We start from the raw sequence: 21,103 nt of genomic DNA on the forward strand, positions 1-21,103 counted from the left end.
TATTACTATTGCGATGCATTTATGCGTGAATCATGTAAACACTTATTTGATATTCACAACACTCCCCCCCCCCTCCCTCCTCCATCCTTTCATTTCATTTACGTGATTTATTATCTATTGCAGTTCTGCAACACGAATCATTATCCGTTTACATGTAATTTCGAACAAACATATAAGCATTTATATGTCGATATAATATTCGTAGAAGAAATTTGAAACAGTGTGGTTTCACGCGTAACCGATGATCATCGCGAGAGATCATACTATATTTTAAGTCGAATCGACTTAAAATAAATCCTGGAATTTGTAATTAAAATATAAATCAACTTAATTACTTTATTTCCTCATTCTATTTCAATTCTAACATTACGATGTTGATGCGTAATATAATTATATCATTTATTTATTATAAATTTATTGTTAATTTATCATAGGAAATTGATATTGAACGAGAAAAGAAAAAAAAAAAGAAAAAAATATACTTATCCAATTTTTAGATTCAAAAGGATGCGATAATTTATTTCGAGGTTTTAATCAAATATCTTTTGCACGTTAAAAATAGAATAGCCTTGAATGATAAAATAAAATGTAAGTAAGTCGGTAATTCAGGAAGAATAAAAAAAAGCGTTAATAAATATGTGTGCAAATAAATAAATCGATACATTGTAATTTTTTTTCTTTCTCTCTCTCTTTCTTACGGAAAATTGAATATGAATTTTAAAATTGTTGCCAAGATGAATACCAATTATCGATTATTAATTCTCCTTTAAAGATGATTTCTAACTCGTATTGTATAATCGAAAAGTAACAACAAACTCGATGGTATTAAAGTAACATTAAATAACACAGAGAAGAAGTTAATTACAATTAATTTCTATGTCAAAAATACTATATTTTTTTTTTGCACAAGTAAAAAAATTCATTGAATTACATTTTATTTCAATCATAACAACAATAAGTTGACGTAACGAATTGAATAACGTATCGGCTATCGACGTTACTTAACTCGTTCGAGGAATTGATAACTAATTTTTCAATTTCTTCTTCTAATCTGTTCGATACAACGAATACGCGTGCCAATTCACCAGAATAGCTTCATCGTAGGCACGTTTCACGGAAACGATTGAAATTCATTAATTAAACATTAATAAATTCATTAATTTAAACACGAGATAACGAAACTATGGATAAATTAATCGATATATAATTGGATAGATTCCGGATATACTTTTCGATATACTTATGACGAGCATTATGTTTATAAAAAAGCGTTTGATTATTGAATTAGCACGAAAAACAAGAGTGGAGAGCTCGAGCTCGAGTGGAACTGGAATTCCCACGGAAAAACCAAAAATATTAGGTTTGTAATGATGTGGATGCGATATTGATGGAAAAAGGATGGAGAGGTGGCTCGTCGGATTACATAATTGGTTTGATGTAGTGCGTGTATAAAGATCGATGGCTATAAAAGCAGTAAGATGAAAGAACCGATGCACAGTATAATCTTGGTGTTAACAAGGACTCCACAATGGTTCGTGAAACAGCAAGGAGTCTTAGGGCCTTGTTGCTGCTTTTATTCGTCGGCGCCCTTTCGGCAGCGCCGACTATAGGTAAGTGAATATCGCAATTTTTTGAAGAAAAAAAAAAAAAAAAAAAAAAGGAAACAAGAACATTCGTTTCTATCTTTTTTTTTTTTTTTTTTTTTTTTTAAGTAAAAAATAAAGAGAAAACACACATAACGTTTTGCTTATAAATCGTTATTTGTTGAATGATTTTGTTTCGATCCAATCAAAATTTAAAAATCTTGTTAGAAGAATTTTTCTCATTTCTCGATTCGAATACGATATCAATAAACGTTGATTTGACGTTAAAATTTCTAGAAGATGCGGAGAATACTACATTATCGACGGAGCTCAAGCCTCCTCCTTACCCGCAAAAGGAAGGAGAGCACTACCTGCTGTTCGTTATAAATCTTTTTGGCTTGAAAAATATTAGCGGTGAAACGTCCGATGAAGTTTTGGAAAACGATCTTCTTCAACATGTCCCGGACTTAACAGGTAATTGAAAGCATATTTCTTTTTCATAATAAGTTTATCGACAGGAAGAAATGGGCTAAAAGGGACATCTTTGATTTTAATTTAATTTGAAATAGATCCGTTGGCGACACTGCTTCTAGTCATCCAGGTCGACGAGAACGACGAAGATACGAATGAATCGGTGGATCTCGATGAGCTTGCGGAAGATTTGAACAAGGAGCAGGGTTTCAATTTGGAAAAACTCAATTATGGCGGTGAAACGGCAATATTAAGGGTGAAGCTCTCTAAGGAGGAAGGAGAAGACATATTTCCCTCGAAATCGAAATTGGAAAAATTGAAGAAAATCCGCAATAAGAGAACACTTTGTCTCAAGTGTGGAGGTGGAGGATATGGTGGTGGATTCGGTGGTGGATACGGTGGTGGAGGAGGCAAACCGGGATGTGCAAGTGGTAGTTGTGGTGGTGGTTATCCTGGTGGAGGAGGTGTTTATCCGGGTGGTGGCGGCTATTATCCTGGTGGAGGAGGTGGTCATCCTGGCGGACACGGTGGAGGAGGTTATCCAGGTACGATAGAATTTGAAAAATAAATTTATTATTTTTTTTTTTTGCTTTCATTTAATTTTAATTATTCGAAAGCTTGATTATTCGAGGCGTCATCTAGCGAATTTTTATTGCATATGCATTGCCGATATTTTAATTTTTTAGCGCTTGCAATTAATAAAAAAATGCATCGCGTATAACATTCTCAAGCTTTTAAAAAAAAAAGGGATCAAATGCATTTAAATATAATAAATATGTAACAACAACGCATCGCTTCTGCTTCTAACGCTGATTAAAGGTAATTTTTTGTAGGGTATTCAAGAATAGATGTTATACCAGTTGTTATTGTACCCGTTGCAGGTGGTGGATATCCATCCGGAGGTGGTGGATATCCATCCGGGGGTGGTGGATATCCATCTGGAGGTGGTGGATATCCATCCGGAGGTGGTGGTTGCAGCACATGGTATGATTCCAAAATTTTCTTCTTTACAATTTAGAATAAAAAATCTCCAGGATAAGTATTTATTTATTCGGATTAAAAGAACATTTATTTTCTAATAAAAATATTATTTTCTAATATAATGATAATTTTCTGTAATATTAATTTAATGTATTTGCAATAATATCTATCCTGTTATGTGATTCCAGTGGCGGAAATTCATATGCTTCGGCATCGGCAAATGCAAACGCACAAGCAGGAACTGGCAAATGGTAAAAAATTTTAATTATTTCTATATGTAAGATATTATGATTATAGTAATTGAGAATTATAGTAAAAGAATACGTATAATGAAATTCCAAAAAAAAAAAAAAAAAAATAGAATTAAATAATAATATAATATATAATCATTATCATTTTTTCAGGGGATACATATAAATACATATCTAATGGAATATAAGAACAACAAAGATATTCCACGTTACATGCTGCCCAAAATACTCGAAAATTTAAATTCAACGAAAGCGATATTAATTTGTAACAAATTTGTAACAAATTTCGCCACTTCGATTTCGATCCGTTTGACTAACATGTATCGAGCACCGAATAAACAAGAAAAATAAATAAACAGGTTTCGTTTTTTAATAAAAGCTAAGGATTCATTGAATTCCTATTCGAAGGCAAGCGATTTCCAGGAAATAATCGCAGGTTTCATCCGTGATTGATGTTCATCGTTAAAAGGGGAGAACCGCAACGCGTTAACGAGAATCATTTTACATGCAGTGTACATTGCACATAGGCTTAATGCGCCTGAGTCTATTAATTCTTGCAACCTACGAAAAAAAAAAAAAAAAAAAAAGAAAAGAAAAAAAGAAAAGAAGAAAATACTCATCCATATATACGATAATAAGGTAATCGATCATTCGTGAAATGTTTGATTCGTATTTATATTGACCTTGAAGGATATTGCCATTCTCTACGAGAATCAAATTGAAAAAAAATGGAAATATAGAATTAGTTTTGCTACTCGATTAAACAAGTTGAACTATAAAGCAGATATAGAATGATTTTTAAACAGAGATCGAAGAATGAATTACATATAGCTACATACCTCTTAATGGCTGTAAGATAGCGACTCGATCGCTATTACTAATATAATTCGCGATAAAGTACACAAGACCGGTTTAATTACTTCTTGCATCGACTCTTGTTAATAAAACTTGGATGAAAGTACTTCTCCGTGAATCTTGATGCACACCTGAACTTAAGTATATATATATATATATATATATGCTGCACGAGATGTTTAAGCATACATTTGTTCTGCAATAAAAACGAAAAGTTATCGAATCAAGCAATTCTAATATTAAAAAACGTAACTTGCATTTCATCGCATCTTATTAAACACTTATTATCATCCATTTCATCAGTCACTGGTTCGAAAGAGTGAAATCGACAGGCAAATGATTACTTGAAATCTAACCTAATACTATGCACTGCGTATTCGCACGAAGATAATAATTGTCACAAGAGCAAATTGTCATCTATATAATTACTGATCGAACATCTCTCATGGAGCATGACTCGATTTCGACTAATTACACGTGTAAAAAAAGCTTAAAAGATTTGCCGTTGAAGCGTGTACACGTTTTCCTACACACATACACTTTCCTCTCCCGCAAGTAGCAAACTCCATGCTGTAATTATGGCGCGAGTTGGGTGAACATAACGGTAAAGTTTCGATTCTTTTCTCTATTTTTCCAAGCCTGTCAGCAGGAGGAACGAGCATGCGCGCGTGCGGAACGGATTCTGCGCCGAAACCGAGTCAAACCATAGTGTCACTAGGCAATAGATTTTGAGCGTTGTAAATATGCGATTCGGTTTGTCCACGTTATCCAATCATCTTTTCAACTTCTCGAGCGAGAGTTCGTCGAACTTGAAGAAAGAAATAAAAATACGCAACGTTTTGATCTATGTAATCAGTATTTCTCAACTTACAACTCGATTTCGAGGAATTAATTTTCGTGAAAGAAATTAATCGACTAGTCGCGTGTGCCGCGAGCGGAACGAAAATTTCGATGCATCGTTTTCGAAGGAGATCGAAAGAGAAACCGAGGCTCTGATTATTTCACCGGTCGGAGTGAGTTTTTACTTGTTCGCCCCTTGTTCGCCCAGTTTTTCCTCATTGCGCTCCCCGTCTAGAAGACCTCGAGGGTCGTTTACTGTCGGCGACGGTCAACGACCGGAAAATACTTCGCGGATCGCGAAGAAGAAGAGAATTGGCAAAGCGTTACTCGTGATTCAGACTTCGATGGAAGTCATCGGGTATTCGACGACCCGCAGACCCACATTTTCACCTCGTTCTTCTTCCAATTCTCTAGCCAAATCTACTTTATCGAGCGTTTTCGGATCGCGGGTGTTTTTTTTATTTAAAATTCGCTTAAATCCAATCAAAACTGATTTGTTTTTTATTTTATTTTATTCGCCCGCGAGTGAACGGAAAACTGAAAGTTGTAACTTCATCGATTGATTAATGAAATATCTGCACCTCGCGTTTTCATTATCACAAATCAACGCGTGTAACGTATCTCTGGCAATAAAGCCAGCTTCGACAACGCTTGTGTGTGTCAAGCTCGCGTTGGGTTTTATTCATTACAGTATCGGGTCGATAAATTCGATCGTTTACGAGATTAATTGGTTTTCGTTGGGTCAATGGCTCGTGCAAGCGTATCGACGTGAACTGGAATACTCGATGACCCAGTTCATAGTCCGTTATTTCGATTAGATTTTTTTTACTACCGATACTAATAAAATCGCAGTGCTAAATATAATATACCATTACTGTGAGATAAAAAAAAATATATATATATATATAAACTTTAAAAATATAAAATGCACGATGTATTTAACTAACGAAAATTACGATTATCGAATTTATATGCAAATATAATAGGCATATGTAATAAGTCATACATCCACCACCCACAATGAATAATATCAATATGCATACCACCATTCACTCGCTATCTGTTGAGAAAGAGCGATTTGTACGACTGTCGTCAGGCATTCATACGTCGGTAATATAAATGCTAAACTGATATTGTTTGTTGTGGTGTGTTTATTTTCAAAACGTAATAATCGCAGGGGAGATATTGGTTGTACAGCAATTATAGCAAACCAAAGTGTGCAAAGCGTAGCCGAGGATCGTCTCACAACGAAGAGAGAGCCAATTTCCTTTTTTCCTAGCCTGGTCTGGAACCAGGGTGACTTAAGTCCGTCGATGATTACAGAAAGACGAGGCTTTAATTTAATCCTCCGTAGTTTTTTAGGGTCGTAAACGAAACCGGTTGCATCCAACTGGAATATACATAGAGCTAGAACTGTACACGTTCGCATAAAGATGTTTCTTTCCGGCTGAGAAATACCTGAGGGATCTCGTCCAGTCCAGTTCGAGTGGAACCAGCGCAGTTCGAGAATTAAAAGATGACTCTTTTCGCAAAGTATTGTATCGATAACGTTTTTTTCCTTTCATGATCCAACTTCATGCAAAATTTTCCGCTTGTTAAGTTATTTCAAGTTTTCTAACATAGATAAGAGAAAAAATGTTTTGATAAATTGTTAAAAATAATTATTGCAAAATATCGATTATTGAAATTATCGTTAGGTTTGACAAGGTATCAATTTATGATGGATCGATCAAATAGTATGACAATAATATAATAATTATTATCCGTAAGACAATAGTTTTGTACATAGACGAAACCGGTTTCCATGAGGTATAATATTCCTTATCGAAACGAAGTGAGTAATTCTTGCAAAATTCTGAATCTTGATCATAGCCAATATACTTTTTTCCCCCTTTTGAAGAGAAGAAAAAAAAAAAAAAAAACACGATAAATGTTAACCTGAACGACCCAGTAAACCAGAATTCTAACTGTGTCAACAGGCAAGATTATGCGCGCATACGCATCCGGCAATATAGTTTCTAGCAGCTCGTCACTTACGCCCTTCTTCGATACACGTATGCATAAGCGGAAAAGGGGACGTCGATCGATGATGATAATAACACGTAACATAGTGGTGATTAGATGGTACGTATAAGTATTGTAAAATGGAAAGTGACGTAATATCTCAAATATAAATCCGATATTTTCAGATCCTTTGTTCGCAGAAGAATTGTGAGATAGAATTGTGGATTAAATTTGTCTCAATTTTGGCCAACTTAATGCTTAATCCTTCTTTTTAATTTAATTGTAACGAATTTAAATGTAAGTGTAAATGGATTATTTCACACTTTTTGCAAGATCTTTTGTTTTCGATGTGAAAAAAAGGAACGATATGTTTTCTCTATGTGGTTTTTAGGTTAAGCGATGAATGGAAGAAATGTTTTGAAGATCGGAGGCATACTGAATTCAGGTTATGTTAACTGTTAATCATAGCGATAATTTCGTTGATTCGAAACTGGTGCAAATATTCAAGATAAGTAATAAAGCTTGCTGGAAAGATGCTAAATTTAAAAATACAAACAGTGATTGAAAAAATATCAATGAAGTGCAATCGAATACATCTCTATTTCTATATTTGAGAAACTATTATAGATTAGTAAAGAACAATACTTTTCTGTGTAAACCTGGTAAAGTGAAATATAGAAATAAAGAAAATTTATTTTCTAATTTTCTACAGTTCCTATTATTTTCACATTAATATATATATATATATACACTTTTCTAGTGACACTTCAATGAATGATCGTTTATAGAAATCGATCGGGATATAATGAAACCTAACCTGTAAATAAAAATTACATTTTTCATCAAAATAAGAGTAACATTTTTGAAGCAGTTCACGTGTCTCGAAATTTTCATTTTTAATATCTCACTTTGAATTCATGAAAAGATAAATGATATAAATGATATCGTAAAATTAAATCGATAAATTCAATTCAATTGAAAAAATGATTTGTACCTTTTCGTTACGCGTTATGTTGACGTAAAAAAAAAAATTAAAACGGACACGCGATTCTACATTGATCCTGACCTTTCGTTCAGGATCATACATTATTCTCCCCTCTCCCCCATGACTTATTCGTCACGACAAAACATCATTGAAATCAAAATTCTTAGAATCATATCATGTATCATTTTTATCGAAACGAAAAAAAAGGAGGAAAATATAATCAATATCTGAAAAAGAAAAAAAGCATTTGACATTTTACTTATTAGGATTATTTTTTATAAGGATTCTTATCGAAGAAAATCTCATCCTATCAAATTAATAATTTATAATAATAAATATAGATATATATAGAAATTGTATAATATTTCCCAAGTTGAATAAGACAGAAATTTGCAATCGTTTTTTCGTAATCAATGTCGTTAAATTATCGGTTATGATTCATAATTGCAATTACGTTTCTCAAAATATATATTCTTTTAATACATTTGTAAGAAATCATTTATTTATACTACGTATAATAATTTAATGGAAAATTAAAAATTACAAGTTTATTAGTGTATCGAATCTCTAAATTTGAAATTAGAAAAATTCAAAAATTAAAAAATAAAACAAGAAACAACGAAGCTACGAGTAACTTTACCTGTCAGGTAATAATCTGTTAATAAATTTCGTTTTGAGAGATTTGAAATTACATTTTCGAACAACTATAACAACTTCGTAAAATTTTGAATAATAAAGAGATGAATTCAACGATTGCAATTTATCACCGTTCACAAGATTCGTAAGATTCACGCGCTATCGATCCTCGAGTCGGGCTCACTTCAACGATCAGGAAGAAGAGGATTCAAGGTCGAAGATCTCTCGGGATACGATTACCTGTGTGCGACGAGCAGATCGAAATCTGTACTTCACCAGTAACCTGCAGTACTACTTTTCACGAGAAAACGAGAATCACGAATTTTACTTTTACTTTTCATCTTATCGCGAAAGTTTCGATATAACAAATCAATGAATAATGCAAAATATCAAATTCACGATATTAACGAAAAAGGGAAAAATCAATCCCATTGTGCAAACATCGGCCTCCACCTTCGAGAAGAGAAGGAAATCCTCGCACAAAGAAGAACAGAGAGAATGGTTGAATCGCAAAGCCAAAAAATTTCTCTAGGCACAATAAAAAAAAAAAAAAAAAAAACGATCAACGATTATTCCTCCAATATTTCACACGTCACGTATAGAACAAACACATCTGTTTCCGTCGGTCTTCTCGCCTTTAAAAAAAAGGAAACGAAAATTCTTGCACAAAGAAGGATGGAAAGGCAGAAGCGAGTTGAATTACAAAGCCTAAAAAGTTTCTCTCAAAGATAGAATGTGATGCGAAAATTGAAGGTTAAAAAGAGAAAAAACACCAACGTTTTCCTCGTCAAGTTCCACGTCAAAACAAAACAAAAACGCGTCTTTGTTTCTATCGGTTGCAAAAAGAAGGATGGAGAGACAAGGCGATGGTCGAAATACAAAGCTCTGTATTTCTGTAGCGGTGAATTTCTTAGAAAAGAGGCTTGGACGGGCCCCGATTGCCGAAAGTAAAGGAAGATTTGACTTTTTGCCTGGATATTAACGGAACGGCGTTAACCCCGAGGGGCCTGAACGTGGCAGAGAGCGAAGGGTAGAGGGGAACGCGGAATATAAAGGAGAGTGCCCCGTGCTACAGGGGCTTAGTACCGTTCAAAGATGCAGGCTGCCGAGATGATGCGCGATACCAGGGCCATCTGCTGCGATCTTGTGTTTCTGTTATCCCTCTCGATCAGTTATGTCCGTGAGTAGAAGGAATTTTTGAAATTCCCGCGTCGAACACGGGCGTCACCATGCAAAATCCGCATTGTCGGTTTGTCACATTGCTGCCTTGGGGACAAGTGTTGGAAAGTTGTTTTGTGCTGTGTTCGTTCGTGACCGAGTAGCTTGCACGATTAATGAAAATCGTCGTAGTGATACGACGAAAATGTATAAATATATATATATATATATACATCCGTATATATACAAATGTGTTAACATTTCGTTTAAAAACGTTAAATTATTACTTTTTTCTCGATAATAGTGGATTTATAAAATTTATATCGTAATTTGCCGGTTTATTATTTTATACACGTATTAAACGTACTTATGCAGAATGCCTCGTTAATGCTCAACGGTGGATCGATTTGCAATTATGGAAAATAAATTGTTCGGCCGTGAATATATATTTTCTGTCATACAGAAGACTAATGTCGTCGCGTTGCACATGATGATAAATTATCATCCGTGTCCAAATCTGTAATTTGCCTCGCGATAATTTCAATTTTATTATTGATTCGATACTAATTCATTCTAGATTCGTTTCCGCTTCAAGTTTTGCCTACCATCCAGGGATACATTCCGGTTTACATAAGGTATGGTAATCAACCACTCGAGGAGATAAATCCTAAGTTAGCCGAGGCGTTTCACGAGGGATCGAGTACCCGCTACGCTGACTCGCCGATGAATAATTTGAATAAGGTGGGTGTTTCTAACAACTTTTCTATCTTTCGCGACAAATATATATATAATTTTAAAAAGTATGAATTTTCAATGATCCGTTGCAGAAACTTGATCTAGATCTTGCTAACGACGAGAACGATGAGAAATTAACAGAGGAGGATTTGGAAAGAAAATCTGCAGCCAATGTGATCAGAGAGGTTCAAGAAACGTGGAAAGTATGAAATTTATTCTATTCTTTTCTATCTCATTATTGGAAAACAATGAAACGCTGATTAGCTATCCAACTAGTTTTCGTTGTCAAAAGTGAACACTTGCTTCATGTTAGTAATATGCGCATCAATAGTGGTTGATGCAGTATGCAAAAAAGGTATTAACGTCAATTCAAATGCACGGCAGTTAATAAATTGCCTTTACGTCCTGTGTTCTCACCTGTCGCCACGCATAATAGAGACAATCTGAGGGAGAAATCAATGAGTCATTAAATTGCCTGTTCCTTATATCATTACTTATATCGTATCATGATATATTAATAGACGCATTAATAACTTCCAACAATACAACTTGAGAGACAAACTCGAAAAAAAGAATTAACCACCTCAAATATTTTATTTTTTTAAGGTCGATCCATTAATCGAGGAAGGGAAAAATGTTGAAGAGAGAGATAAAAGCGACAGAGTTAAAGGAGACAGAGTAAAGAGTCCAAATAATATACACGATTCGAATTTCCATCTCGCCGAATCGTCTATGGATAAATATCGTTACAAAAACGATCAAACTTTTACCTCGAACACAAATGTCGATCAAATGATCGCTCAAGAATCAATTCAATCTGATATTTACGAAGATGAACGTCGTGTCGAGGATAGCACTTCTGACTCTTGACCTTGAATGGAGGATTCAATTTCTGAGTTTGCCCGAGGAAAAAAATTTTCTTTTTTTTCTTTCTAAGCAAGATCACCTTCGCAGCAATCACTTTACTGCCACTGGAAAAAGCAACGAGCGGAAAATGAATATTCAGAAGAGAGATTCAAAATTAAACACTATTCATAGTGAGATTTATTTATAGCAAAACGAGTATAGCGTAGAAATTTTGTGATAAAATATTTCTAACGGATTTTAATTGTTTTTATTATCAACTGTTACAAATTTGAATTTATATGTATATTATATATTATATTGTTGATTAACGTGAATCATGTGATGCGTATCGTGCTCAAATAAAATAAAATATTTCAAAGATAGGATAAATAAAATAATATAACAATATTCGAATTAAATGTTGTATTCGAATTATACTTATAGAAGATAGTTTATTTATTTATTTTTTTTTTGTTCCAACTATCTCAAAGACGCACAGTTATCGTAATTTATACATGCGTTATTTACTTAACGGAAGATAATTGAAAATTACCACCGGGTACTTGAACATTACTCGCTCGATAATTTGTTACCGATTTCCCTCCGTCTTGTTAACTTCTTCGCCGGACGTAATTTTATGGGTTTCTATCCTGTAATTGTTATTAGCCGTGTTTAAAACAAGCAAAGCAGGTATCACGTTCGATTCGTTGCTTCTGGACATTTTCGAGGCATTATGCTTTATATTTTCAAATACATTCTCATCGATTCTTATATCCAGATATAATCGTCGATCGTCGAGAAATCTCTCGCTTGATAAAACGAAAGTATTGTTGCCAAATTTACACGCCACAGCTGGTAAGTTCCGTTTCACCTCTGGTATGTAAACATCACGAATTGCTCTGCAGTGAACGATCGACGATTTTCCCTGCTCCATCGAAAAATTCTGTAAATCTTCATTTCCAAAATCGAATCCCTCCTTTTGCCTCGTCTCCTTATTAATTTTCAAATTCCTCACATCTTTCGGCGCAGGATTATCAAAGTTATTCGATCTCGAGGTGGAAGCTTTGCTTGACGCAGCCACTTGAACTTTGGCAATCTTCGACAAAGAAAAAATTAGGCATAACTTTTTGTTCTCGTAAGGGCATACTCGATTATTTTCACTTAAGGATTTAGATTTTCTTTCGTTAGAATTTTCAACACGATTATTATGGTTTGTTATTTTCCCACTTGGATATTCATTTTTTACAATTTTAAAGTTTTCTGTTAAAGGTTCGCCTTGAGTCTCGGAACCATCGTTTTTAACATTTGACTGAAAATTTTGATTTTCGATCGACTTGCCTTCACCACGTAGCGTAAAACTGAATAACAGCACAATAAAGAACAATGATTTACGGGACATTTTAACGAGGACGAAGAACTTTCCACTCTTATTTTTCGTTCACGTATCTCAAAGCGTCCAGTAACCTCGACAGGATAGACACCGACTGTGCCAGAAAAACAATGTGAACGCAAAAGCCAGCAAGGTGCATGGGGACTGAAGATTGGGCCGTTATGTCTACCGTGTTCATTTCGTGTGCGCTGACCTTATCTCCTGTTTGGACATTGTTCGAATACCAGAAAATTTGGTTCTATCTCTTTCGAAGAATCTTCGAGAAGAACGTCGACTTTGATCCTCCATTCCAAAGGATATATCCGCCTTCGATCCCCTCTTACCAATGCTCTTTGTGCCCGATGTGAAAATATCTTGCGTGATTATATTATTTACACAATTTTTTTTTATCTACGCGAAGAACAAATATATTATAAACACGAGCAAAATGTAAAAAGTATTATTATTATTATTATTATTATTATTATTATTATTATTAATAAATTTAAAATTTGAATTTATTTCTATCCTGTATTTTAATATATACGTTTATCCGTTTTTTGTACAAATAATTTCATATCAACAATACTTTAAAGGATGATATTATGATTTTTGATAAAATAAAGAAAAATTTATTTATATATTACATTTTATATTTATGAATTTGTGATTTTAAAATTTGTAACGTTTTAATATTATACGTCGAAATAAAAATAAAAATTTAGAGATATAAATTTTTTTAAAAGTATAATAAAAATAGAACGCGTTATGATCATTGACATTTATGTACGCAATCACAATTGCCACGGATGAGTGCGCTACTCCCTCTATCACTAAAAGTGGCTCAATTCCCCTCGATTTCCGCAGGAGGAGAATACGTGACGTCACGTTATCCCCACTGCGATTGCTACATTAGGCAGAGGCATGTCATGTGACATGATGGGACGGTTGGCTTTGGCGGATGCCTGGTGACGTCACGTATTCCCCTACCGCAAAAATTCGCCGCTGGGGAATTGAGCCATTTTCCAATGGTAGAGGGGATAAGGTACCACGCTCCGGCAACTGTGTGCGCGCTAAAAGTGCGCAATGTGATGTCAACAACGCGTGTGTATAATGTAAATCGTGCCTTTTACGTTGCACATATTAGAAGAAATGTGCATATTTTATTATTATTCCTGTATTGATGGCGTGATTTTTTAATATTCCTTATTAAGTAAGGAATGTAGTTGTATTTTAATAAAAACTAGCAATTTCGAAAATTAATATTACTTGTAACGTTTATTGTTATTTTAATTATTACTGTCTCTTTACTTAAAAACAAAAAAAAACTAAAGTAAAAATTAAATTTTTTAATAAAATTATAATTTAAAGCTGTAAAAAACCTACACAATCAAAATATCATAGTAAAAGAGCACCTAACCTAAAAATTTTCTAACTATTAATTTTTTTCTATCTTACATATTCAAAAATATAAAGTTGTGACAAAATTGAAATACAATGGCTGGTCAACAACATCCATTTCCATCTGGATTTCCTAATGTACAACAATCTGCAATGAGAACACAATTTGGTGGAGGTCAAATGGTATCTGGATTAATGGGGCCTCAACAAGGTGGTAAGTACAAATCGATTAAGACAAAATATTAAACGGATAAATTTTAAAAGAATACAGTATAATATTCAAAAAATTCTTTGACGTAGGTATGGTAAATCCGCAGCAATTTGGAGTTGGTGTAGGAGTAGGAGTAGGTGTAGGTGGAGTTGGATCCAATGCTATGGGTATACCTAGTGCTCAACAAGTATTAGCACAGCAACAACAACAACAACAATCTGTTGCAATGCAACAACAAGTACAACAGATGCAACAACAACAATTGCAATTACAACAACAACAGCAAGCTGCAATGGTGCAACAAAGTAATCCAACAGGCAACCAAGCTACGACACCTCAAACTCCTGTACCACCTACTCAACCACCACCTCAGCAACAACAACAAAATAAGGAATTCAACACTGCCAGTTTATGCAGATTTGGTCAAGAAACTGTACAAGATATTGTCAGCCGCACTTTGGAAGTTTTTCAAACATTAAGACTTCTTCAACCCCCAACTGGTATTTTAAAGTTATTAAATTTTAATTATTTGTAATGCATATTCAATTGTATATATATATATATATATATTATAATTTTAGGCACAGCACAAGGAGCAAATTTAGCTAATGAAAGGAAGAATAAAGTACAGGAACAATTAAGAACTCTTAAATTATTATTTAAACGTTTGAGACTGATTTATGAAAAATGTAATGAAAACTGCCAACTTCAAGGTATGGAATATACACATATAGAAAGTTTAATCCCTTTAAAGGAAGAATGGGATATGAAATCTGATGAGAAAAAAACATCTGAAGCTTATAGATTAGCATGTGAAGAAAGTAAAGAAATTATGGAAGTGAGTTTAGGCTTTAATATAAAAAATAAAAAGCAAACATTTTTTTCATCAAATTAGTAATATTATATTTAATTTTTTCAGCAAGTGGTGTTAAAAAATAGGCATCTTAAAGAAATTATTGATCACTTAAGACGCATTATTTCAGAAATAAACACTATGTTAAATATGCGTCGATCTTGAACTATAAAATGTAAATAAATATTTATATAAGTTATTAAAAAAACTGTGTTGAAAAATAAAAGTATTCTTTGCTATGTAATATAAGAATGTTAATATTATTTACATACCTGTATTTTGAAAATTTATTGTGCTACATTAATGTCATTCATATCCATATAAATAATGTCACTTGTTCTTAGAACAGCTTCTGGAATCTTGCCCAATGGTGTTTCCAAGTTCCGTGTATATACTTCCAAGCATTCTACATCACAACCTCTAAACTCGGCAGAAACCCGCGTATTTTCGTATAAATAAAAATCTGCTTGTTTGCCTGTAACAAATAATTTCTTTCCATTTCATATTTCTATTTCTATTTCAAGTTATTTTATTCATAATATTAATGATATTATTATATTTAATGATAATTTATGATATACTATACTTCCGTATTAGGTTAAGTGTTTCTGATATTGGCGCCACGTTTGAATAATTTCATATTACTCTAACTTCCTGTATAAGTTATTATCATAAAAATTTATACAGAATTATACATTTGTAAAAATATATAAATATTTTCATATTTTTGTTTTGAGATAGAAGAAATAGGTTTGAAAACATAAAATATTCCATACCAACAATTCCAGTAATTACACGTAGAAATCGTTCACGTAAAAATGCACGTGCTTCTTGTTTTTCAGAAGTTGCAAAATCCATATTAGTTTCATTTTCCTTCAATTGTGAATTATCTTCAATTACTTCAGCTGAACTAGTCATTTTGTCAAAAAATTTGCTGACTCGTAAAGAACTTCCATGGCGGAACTAAACAACACAATGAAGCGAAGTGTCGCTGTAATGCCCGCCAAATTTAAAAATTAAAATATTGTTATTTTATGTTACAGTTGGATATAGTATTCTTTGAATTAATATTTGCAACATATTTACACGTAATTAAAATTTTAAAATCAATAAATTTAATATTTAACATTTTTATACTTATAATATAATATTATAATATTAACGTTAAAATATCGCATAATATTAATATAAATCGTATAACAGAAACCCACATATTTTAATGAGGAAGTTTAGATTAACGCAATTAACATATTTTCGAATATATTTAAAAAGAGTATACTTTCACAAGATAAAGGATGAGGGTAACCCGCAGGTTTCGAATTTTGTCAAATAACTTTAATTTTTTTTTCATTCTTGTTCGAAGCATCGTACAGTAACAATGAATTTCTCGATCCTTGTGCTTTTAACTCTCGGTATTATTTGTACCAGTAAGTAATATTATAAAAGTATTAATAAAAAAATAAACTTTATCTTTTACGATTTCGATCATTGTATCGTTAATTATTATTGTCCATCTAGGAGCATATCATAAAGTTAGTGCAACGACAGAACGTTCGAAAATAATTCACAGATCGTTACGAGCAACCGCTACGAATAGCGACAACGTACAAATACCCGAGAAAAAAATCTCTTTGACAGATATTCTATACTCGAAACAGAATTCGACTAAATTAGAAGGATTCGAAAGAAATATGAAGACAGAAGTTGACTCTTCGAATAGAAAATCGAAAATATTAAGAAGTTTGGCTTTCCTAGCCGGTTTAAATGTCGCCAATTTGACGAACGCAGCGTCGACCGACGTAAAAACTTATGCTAAGCTTCCATCGTTGAATGTCGATACGTCTCGAATATCATCTCCTGTTGCTGCGATCTATAATCCTTATCCTTACGTCTCATATCCTTATATATTTGCCACTCCTGTAGGATTTTATCCTTTATTGGATTTATTAAGATTACAATCGATTAATGGATTACAAAACGCCGTTCAACCGAGTTCGTTAAATCTGTTGGACAACAAAGTGATCGATCAATTGAAGGACGAATACGGGGAGGAGGCACAAAAAATTGAAAATATCAAAACGTCAAACAGCATCGACAAAAATACTGATATCCAAGTGGAGGAGGATCAGAACGAAGAAGGCAAGGTAAGGTGCATTAAATATTTTACAATTACGAATTTAACATTAATTACAAAAGCATTATACAAAATTCGTTTCTTATTAACAGTTTCCTATTTCAAACTTGTTATGTAACACGCAGAAAGAAGTTAACGCGAAGCAGAGTAACGCGTTGAAAAATATCGTCAAAGATAATTCTTCAATAATAGGACTACGAGCCGCGAACACAACAACAAGTAACACAACGTCTGGAAATATGACTCATACCGACAATTCGACTCAAACAACTCCACACTTTTATTATGGCGGATATCCACAAGACATATACCATATCGATTTCACTACGAAAACGTACGACTATTCTAATTATCACGCTTACGAGCATATCAATTATGATTTGCCCTCGTACAACAAACCCGTAAACTTTTATCCGGATGAAACATACAATAATTATTATCCTGTCGATCCTTATCAATTTCATCAACAAATTCCCGAATACCATTCGAACGACTTCAAAAGATTTTTGTATACTCCTGACAACGTACCACCATTCGCCAACAATGATTTCAAACCTATAGTGTAGTAATACATCTTGTAGTGTCGCTGTAACGTGCAATGTAAAATGTATCGATATATATTAACATGTAATAATTATTATAAAAAGAATGTAAAGTATACTCATGATTTAATCAATAAATCAAATTTTTTTTTTACTGACAAACCAATTTTAGTGAAATGATTTTTTTAAAAAAGAAAAAATATTAGGTTAAGAGTAACGGCATCGTACTAACCTAATCGATTTAGATTCGTAGTTCGTTCGTAATCTTATACTGGATATACTCTATAATACAAGTCGAATGTAAATAATTATGTTCTTCTGGCAACATTGTTTATAATGTTGGGATAAGGACGATACAATAATTACGAATCGTTTGATCGGATCAGTTGGCGGAATCTTATTGGCAGAACATTGACTTTCGTGTTTTTCAGAGAAGAACAGTTTATAAAACATTAGCAATATGTATTGGAAAGCAATTGTGGTATTCCTTATATTACTTTGTATAATTGCATATAATTATCATAATTCAGCAAGTGAGTACATTTTCGATGCATAATCGCATAATTATTATAATGAATGATTTTTCTATGTCATTATAAAATTGATTTAATTACAACAAACACAGTGAAAATTTTCATTAATATTAATAATTATTATTTATCTTTCTGGAAGTATATCCATCGATAAATAATTATATTTCCAATGGGTTGCCGGAATTAACGACACTTTCTCCGGTGTCGTTAGAAAACTCTAACGACAATTTAATGACGTCGAACGAGGGAACAAGAGAAGGTGGATACAAGGAAGAGAAGGATGGGAAACGATATAAAAATAAGAACGTGATTCTACACGGGGACAATTTGAATTCACAATTATGCCGTCGAGAAATTTCTACGTCTTCTTTCAACGCGTTGCCCGATTCCGCGAAAGTGGGGAAAATATTGTCCCGCTTGATTAAAAAGGAAACGCGCGACAATTATTTTAAGGTGAAGAGAAGTGTAGCAACGAAATTGCAGAAAAAGGCGAACGTGTTGGGACGCCTCTTGATAGAGAGCCGTGCGTCGAATAAAACTGACGAACACGATTACGACAACGATCTAGACGACGATCGTTTAAGACGCGTGGATAATGGGAAAATTAATTGGGATGCATTTTTAAACGAGGATGGGCCAAGTATCATGGAGTTAATTGTTTTGAACGAAAGGCATAGGAAAAAGTTTTATCCCAATTTGTATGCCCACGATGACGAATATAATTACTAATATAATCATACGACTTTTATAATCTTATCAATTTTATTAATATTTTTCACTGGTAAATTTAATTTTTTCATTTTTATCGTAAAATTATAGTTTTTAGTTTTTAAGTTAACTATACTTTTTACATTTTGGTAAAAGTCTTGACGTTAAAAGTATATATTATAAAGATTGCAGTTGTTTTTTTTATCAACGTAAGGAAAAGATAGATTAATTATAGCATAAGGTAAAATGAATTTTATAATTGTCTAAAAGTATTTCTAATGAAAGCTACTTTTTTCGAATTTTGTATACATTTTAAGTTTCAACTAAATAAAATATTGCTTATTTTATAAAGTAACCTCTTTCCCTTAATAAATTCAATCGTCAAATTATTTCTACTTTTCCCCCTTTTAAAGTGATATATTTACACAATGTAAATACTGCAACGAATAAATGTTAAGCGATAAAATTCAAAGTAATTGGCCTAGCTTATAAAATAAAATCTCATAATACATATCTTTGTTATTGTATAACCTATAAATAAAAACAATGTATCTTGATGATAAGTTTTATAAACTACAGATTGTTTGAACAATTGTTCAAGGATTCTACAGTTGTTTCACAACATTTTCCCCTATTATTGTCTATATCAAGAAAAAAAAAGAAAAACAGAGATTTGAAAATTATCTTTCGATAAAAAAAAATTTGACAATAACGGCTCGTAAATTGTAATACACAATATTCCTTTTCTTTTTTTTCTTAAATTGTCGATTAATCAGCGAACTCTTCCATCAGAGTCTACCAATCGGACAACGTGGTTCGCAGGGAAGAAACCTGTTTTATTTTCGGACGAGTTTGGAGGGCTGGGCTTCTCGTCTATTTCGAGAAGGCCGTCACTGCTGGTATTGTGTTTCTAAAGACGCGAATACTTTGCAGCTTTAACGAATGGTTTTTCACAAAGAAAATTTGTCCATCCTTTTGATCTCTGTCTTATTCGTTTAACCAAACTCGATCAAAAGCGCGATTCATTTATTTTTCAACGTTTATCGTTAAACTATTTCACACTTCGAATCAATTTCTAATATAAATTTCAATCCAACTTTTTATCCAAATAAATTTAAATATATACATATATATATCGAGTGAAGAAGCAAAAATAATTTTTAACAATATCGCAATCGTTATTTATATCGTCAGAATATTGTACTCGTAAAATCATATACAACAACAACAACAAATGTTTTAAAACGTGTAAAAGTTATAGGTTACTTGGTTATTTTGAAACGTGACGTATGGGTAGGGGGGGTACAGAGTATACCTCAATAATATATATATATATATATATACACCGGTACAACATTGCGTGCGCGATTATGCAATAAGCAAATAGGAAACGATCAACTTCCTTCACGGAAGCGTTAACTCTTTTTTGAGGAGGGGTAAGAGAGTTGTCGATATTATCACGACAACGTGCTAATGGGCATAGTTTTCTTCGGAAACGGCGTAGATTATTTATTGTATCAATCCGCGAGTTTTTCAAAAAGCACGTCCAATTTATTCGATTTTTCAAATTTCAACACCAGTTTCGTTTCACTTTATTATATCAAATATACTGTTTTTCAAGCTTTCAAAAGTCTCGCCCGTGTACCAGCGTCCAATAGAATGTCGCGAAGGTATCTATACGATCAGATTAGAGTATGTCTCTTTAAGTCTAAATATATACCGGGTGTCAGGGTTGAACGGCCTGGGATTTCCGGTCTCCATCGCGCGTACTTTGATTTTCCCTTTTCCTTTTCTTTTTTCTTTTCTTTTCTTTTCTTTTCTACTCTCGGTACGAGCACTTACGCCCTCTCCATCTCCTCTCGCTGTCGCTCCCGTTTCCTCCGCCTTTTTCTACGTCGCTCACGCTTTTTTCCACGCGAAACCTAATAGCCTTGCATCCTCTAGGACACTTCAGGACTATTTCCTGCGTGTCGGGCGGGCCGGATGGGAAACCGCAAATGCAAAACC

At 33.3% G+C, this 21,103-nt stretch overlaps 7 protein-coding genes and 1 long non-coding RNA gene across 18 annotated transcripts; 6 read left to right on the forward strand and 2 right to left on the reverse strand.

Moving 5' to 3' along the window:
* The first annotated feature begins 1,075 nt into the window (after positions 1-1,075).
* Positions 1,076-3,642, forward strand: LOC100866607 (uncharacterized). 4 transcript variants are annotated; one of them, XM_086916484.1, is made up of 7 exons: positions 1,076-1,360; positions 1,442-1,610; positions 1,881-2,057; positions 2,153-2,599; positions 2,936-3,038; positions 3,224-3,286; positions 3,440-3,642. In XM_086916484.1, exons 2-7 carry the CDS (start codon positions 1,529-1,531, stop codon positions 3,450-3,452), a joined length of 885 nt encoding a protein of 294 aa, XP_086772610.1. In that variant the 5' UTR covers positions 1,076-1,360; positions 1,442-1,528; the 3' UTR covers positions 3,453-3,642. The 4 variants fall into 4 exon arrangements, with proteins under 4 accessions (XP_086772610.1, XP_031771699.1, XP_031771702.1 ...); XM_031915839.2 differs by having other exon boundaries at positions 1,076-1,610; positions 2,888-3,038; XM_031915842.2 differs by having other exon boundaries at positions 1,087-1,610.
* Positions 3,643-4,789: 1,147 nt separating this feature from the next.
* Positions 4,790-7,687, forward strand: LOC116414198 (uncharacterized). 3 transcript variants are annotated; one of them, XR_004224670.2, is made up of 5 exons: positions 4,790-5,154; positions 6,336-6,514; positions 6,961-7,105; positions 7,171-7,282; positions 7,377-7,687. It is a non-coding gene; the product is annotated as an uncharacterized LOC116414198 (long non-coding RNA). The 3 variants fall into 3 exon arrangements; XR_015294934.1 differs by having other exon boundaries at positions 4,808-5,154; positions 6,344-6,514; XR_015294935.1 differs by having other exon boundaries at positions 4,858-4,989.
* Positions 6,115-18,291, reverse strand: LOC100870576 (gem-associated protein 7). Of its 5 annotated transcripts, XR_015294933.1 has the most exons (5): positions 18,088-18,291; positions 15,956-16,170; positions 15,452-15,654; positions 6,440-6,595; positions 6,115-6,371 (listed from the first exon to the last, which is right to left on the reverse strand). XR_015294933.1 is itself a non-coding variant. In XM_003692699.4 (4 exons), the coding sequence occupies exons 2-3, from the start codon at positions 16,095-16,097 to the stop codon at positions 15,467-15,469; spliced, it is 330 nt and encodes a 109-aa protein (XP_003692747.1). In that variant the 5' UTR covers positions 16,098-16,170; positions 18,088-18,291; the 3' UTR covers positions 11,778-12,441; positions 15,452-15,466. The 5 variants fall into 5 exon arrangements, 4 of the variants coding, with proteins under 4 accessions (XP_003692747.1, XP_086772615.1, XP_031771713.1 ...); XM_003692699.4 differs by lacking the exons at positions 6,115-6,371; positions 6,440-6,595 and adding an exon at positions 11,778-12,441; XM_086916489.1 differs by lacking the exons at positions 6,115-6,371; positions 6,440-6,595 and adding an exon at positions 11,778-13,125.
* Positions 9,171-11,759, forward strand: LOC100870461 (uncharacterized). Its single transcript, XM_003692697.4, has 4 exons — positions 9,171-9,786; positions 10,342-10,505; positions 10,592-10,702; positions 11,106-11,759. Exons 1-4 carry the CDS (start codon positions 9,702-9,704, stop codon positions 11,367-11,369), a joined length of 624 nt encoding a protein of 207 aa, XP_003692745.1. The 5' UTR covers positions 9,171-9,701; the 3' UTR covers positions 11,370-11,759.
* LOC105735165 (uncharacterized) lies at positions 11,778-12,744 on the reverse strand. The gene has a single exon (XM_012485204.3). It carries the CDS (start codon positions 12,742-12,744, stop codon positions 11,935-11,937), a length of 810 nt encoding a protein of 269 aa, XP_012340658.1. The 3' UTR covers positions 11,778-11,934.
* Positions 13,732-15,423, forward strand: LOC100870341 (mediator of RNA polymerase II transcription subunit 30). Of its 2 annotated transcripts, XM_003692696.4 has the most exons (5): positions 13,732-13,927; positions 14,191-14,329; positions 14,416-14,826; positions 14,908-15,164; positions 15,246-15,423. In XM_003692696.4, exons 2-5 carry the CDS (start codon positions 14,212-14,214, stop codon positions 15,342-15,344), a joined length of 885 nt encoding a protein of 294 aa, XP_003692744.1. In that variant the 5' UTR covers positions 13,732-13,927; positions 14,191-14,211; the 3' UTR covers positions 15,345-15,423. The 2 variants fall into 2 exon arrangements, with proteins under 2 accessions (XP_003692744.1, XP_012340657.1); XM_012485203.3 differs by having other exon boundaries at positions 13,734-14,329.
* On the forward strand, positions 16,558-18,021 carry LOC105735164 (uncharacterized). Its single transcript, XM_012485201.3, has 3 exons — positions 16,558-16,606; positions 16,698-17,323; positions 17,406-18,021. Exons 1-3 carry the CDS (start codon positions 16,558-16,560, stop codon positions 17,877-17,879), a joined length of 1,149 nt encoding a protein of 382 aa, XP_012340655.2. The 3' UTR covers positions 17,880-18,021.
* LOC105735150 (uncharacterized) lies at positions 18,261-19,253 on the forward strand. Its single transcript, XM_086916487.1, has 2 exons — positions 18,261-18,388; positions 18,528-19,253. Exons 1-2 carry the CDS (start codon positions 18,316-18,318, stop codon positions 19,115-19,117), a joined length of 663 nt encoding a protein of 220 aa, XP_086772613.1. The 5' UTR covers positions 18,261-18,315; the 3' UTR covers positions 19,118-19,253.
* The last annotated feature ends 1,850 nt before the right edge of the window (positions 19,254-21,103 follow it).

The sequence above is a fragment of the Apis florea genome, unplaced genomic scaffold (assembly GCF_048593485.1).
Source record: "Apis florea isolate Af1SG1 unplaced genomic scaffold, ASM4859348v1 contig_3802_pilon, whole genome shotgun sequence".
Taxonomy (NCBI): Eukaryota; Metazoa; Arthropoda; class Insecta; order Hymenoptera; family Apidae; genus Apis; species Apis florea.

What these genes read in the sequence shown, in the direction of transcription:
- LOC100870341 (XM_003692696.4), top strand. Translation starts at nt 14,212, where the DNA reads ATGGCTGGTCAACAACATCCATTTCCATCTGGATTTCCTAATGTACAA. An exon ending in AATGGGGCCTCAACAAGGTG is followed by an intron (nt 14,330 to 14,415) that starts GTAAGTACAAAT and finishes TCTTTGACGTAG; the next exon opens with GTATGGTAAATCCGCAGCAA. An exon ending in ACTTCTTCAACCCCCAACTG is followed by an intron (nt 14,827 to 14,907) that starts GTATTTTAAAGT and finishes TTATAATTTTAG; the next exon opens with GCACAGCACAAGGAGCAAAT.
- LOC105735165 (XM_012485204.3), bottom strand. Translation starts at nt 12,744, where the DNA reads ATGTCCCGTAAATCATTGTTCTTTATTGTGCTGTTATTCAGTTTTACG.
- LOC105735150 (XM_086916487.1), top strand. Translation starts at nt 18,316, where the DNA reads ATGTATTGGAAAGCAATTGTGGTATTCCTTATATTACTTTGTATAATT. An exon ending in TAATTATCATAATTCAGCAA is followed by an intron (nt 18,389 to 18,527) that starts GTGAGTACATTT and finishes TCTTTCTGGAAG; the next exon opens with TATATCCATCGATAAATAAT.
- LOC100870576 (XM_003692699.4), bottom strand. Translation starts at nt 16,097, where the DNA reads ATGACTAGTTCAGCTGAAGTAATTGAAGATAATTCACAATTGAAGGAA. An exon ending in TGTAATTACTGGAATTGTTG is followed by an intron (nt 15,655 to 15,955) that starts GTATGGAATATT and finishes TATTTGTTACAG; the next exon opens with GCAAACAAGCAGATTTTTAT.
- LOC100870461 (XM_003692697.4), top strand. Translation starts at nt 9,702, where the DNA reads ATGCAGGCTGCCGAGATGATGCGCGATACCAGGGCCATCTGCTGCGAT. An exon ending in CCTCTCGATCAGTTATGTCC is followed by an intron (nt 9,787 to 10,341) that starts GTGAGTAGAAGG and finishes AATTCATTCTAG; the next exon opens with ATTCGTTTCCGCTTCAAGTT. An exon ending in AGGTTCAAGAAACGTGGAAA is followed by an intron (nt 10,703 to 11,105) that starts GTATGAAATTTA and finishes TATTTTTTTAAG; the next exon opens with GTCGATCCATTAATCGAGGA.
- LOC100866607 (XM_031915839.2), top strand. Translation starts at nt 1,529, where the DNA reads ATGGTTCGTGAAACAGCAAGGAGTCTTAGGGCCTTGTTGCTGCTTTTA. An exon ending in TTCGGCAGCGCCGACTATAG is followed by an intron (nt 1,611 to 1,880) that starts GTAAGTGAATAT and finishes TAAAATTTCTAG; the next exon opens with AAGATGCGGAGAATACTACA. An exon ending in CGGTGGAGGAGGTTATCCAG is followed by an intron (nt 2,600 to 2,887) that starts GTACGATAGAAT and finishes AATTTTTTGTAG; the next exon opens with GGTATTCAAGAATAGATGTT.
- LOC105735164 (XM_012485201.3), top strand. Translation starts at nt 16,558, where the DNA reads ATGAATTTCTCGATCCTTGTGCTTTTAACTCTCGGTATTATTTGTACC. An exon ending in TCTCGGTATTATTTGTACCA is followed by an intron (nt 16,607 to 16,697) that starts GTAAGTAATATT and finishes TTGTCCATCTAG; the next exon opens with GAGCATATCATAAAGTTAGT. An exon ending in ATCAGAACGAAGAAGGCAAG is followed by an intron (nt 17,324 to 17,405) that starts GTAAGGTGCATT and finishes TCTTATTAACAG; the next exon opens with TTTCCTATTTCAAACTTGTT.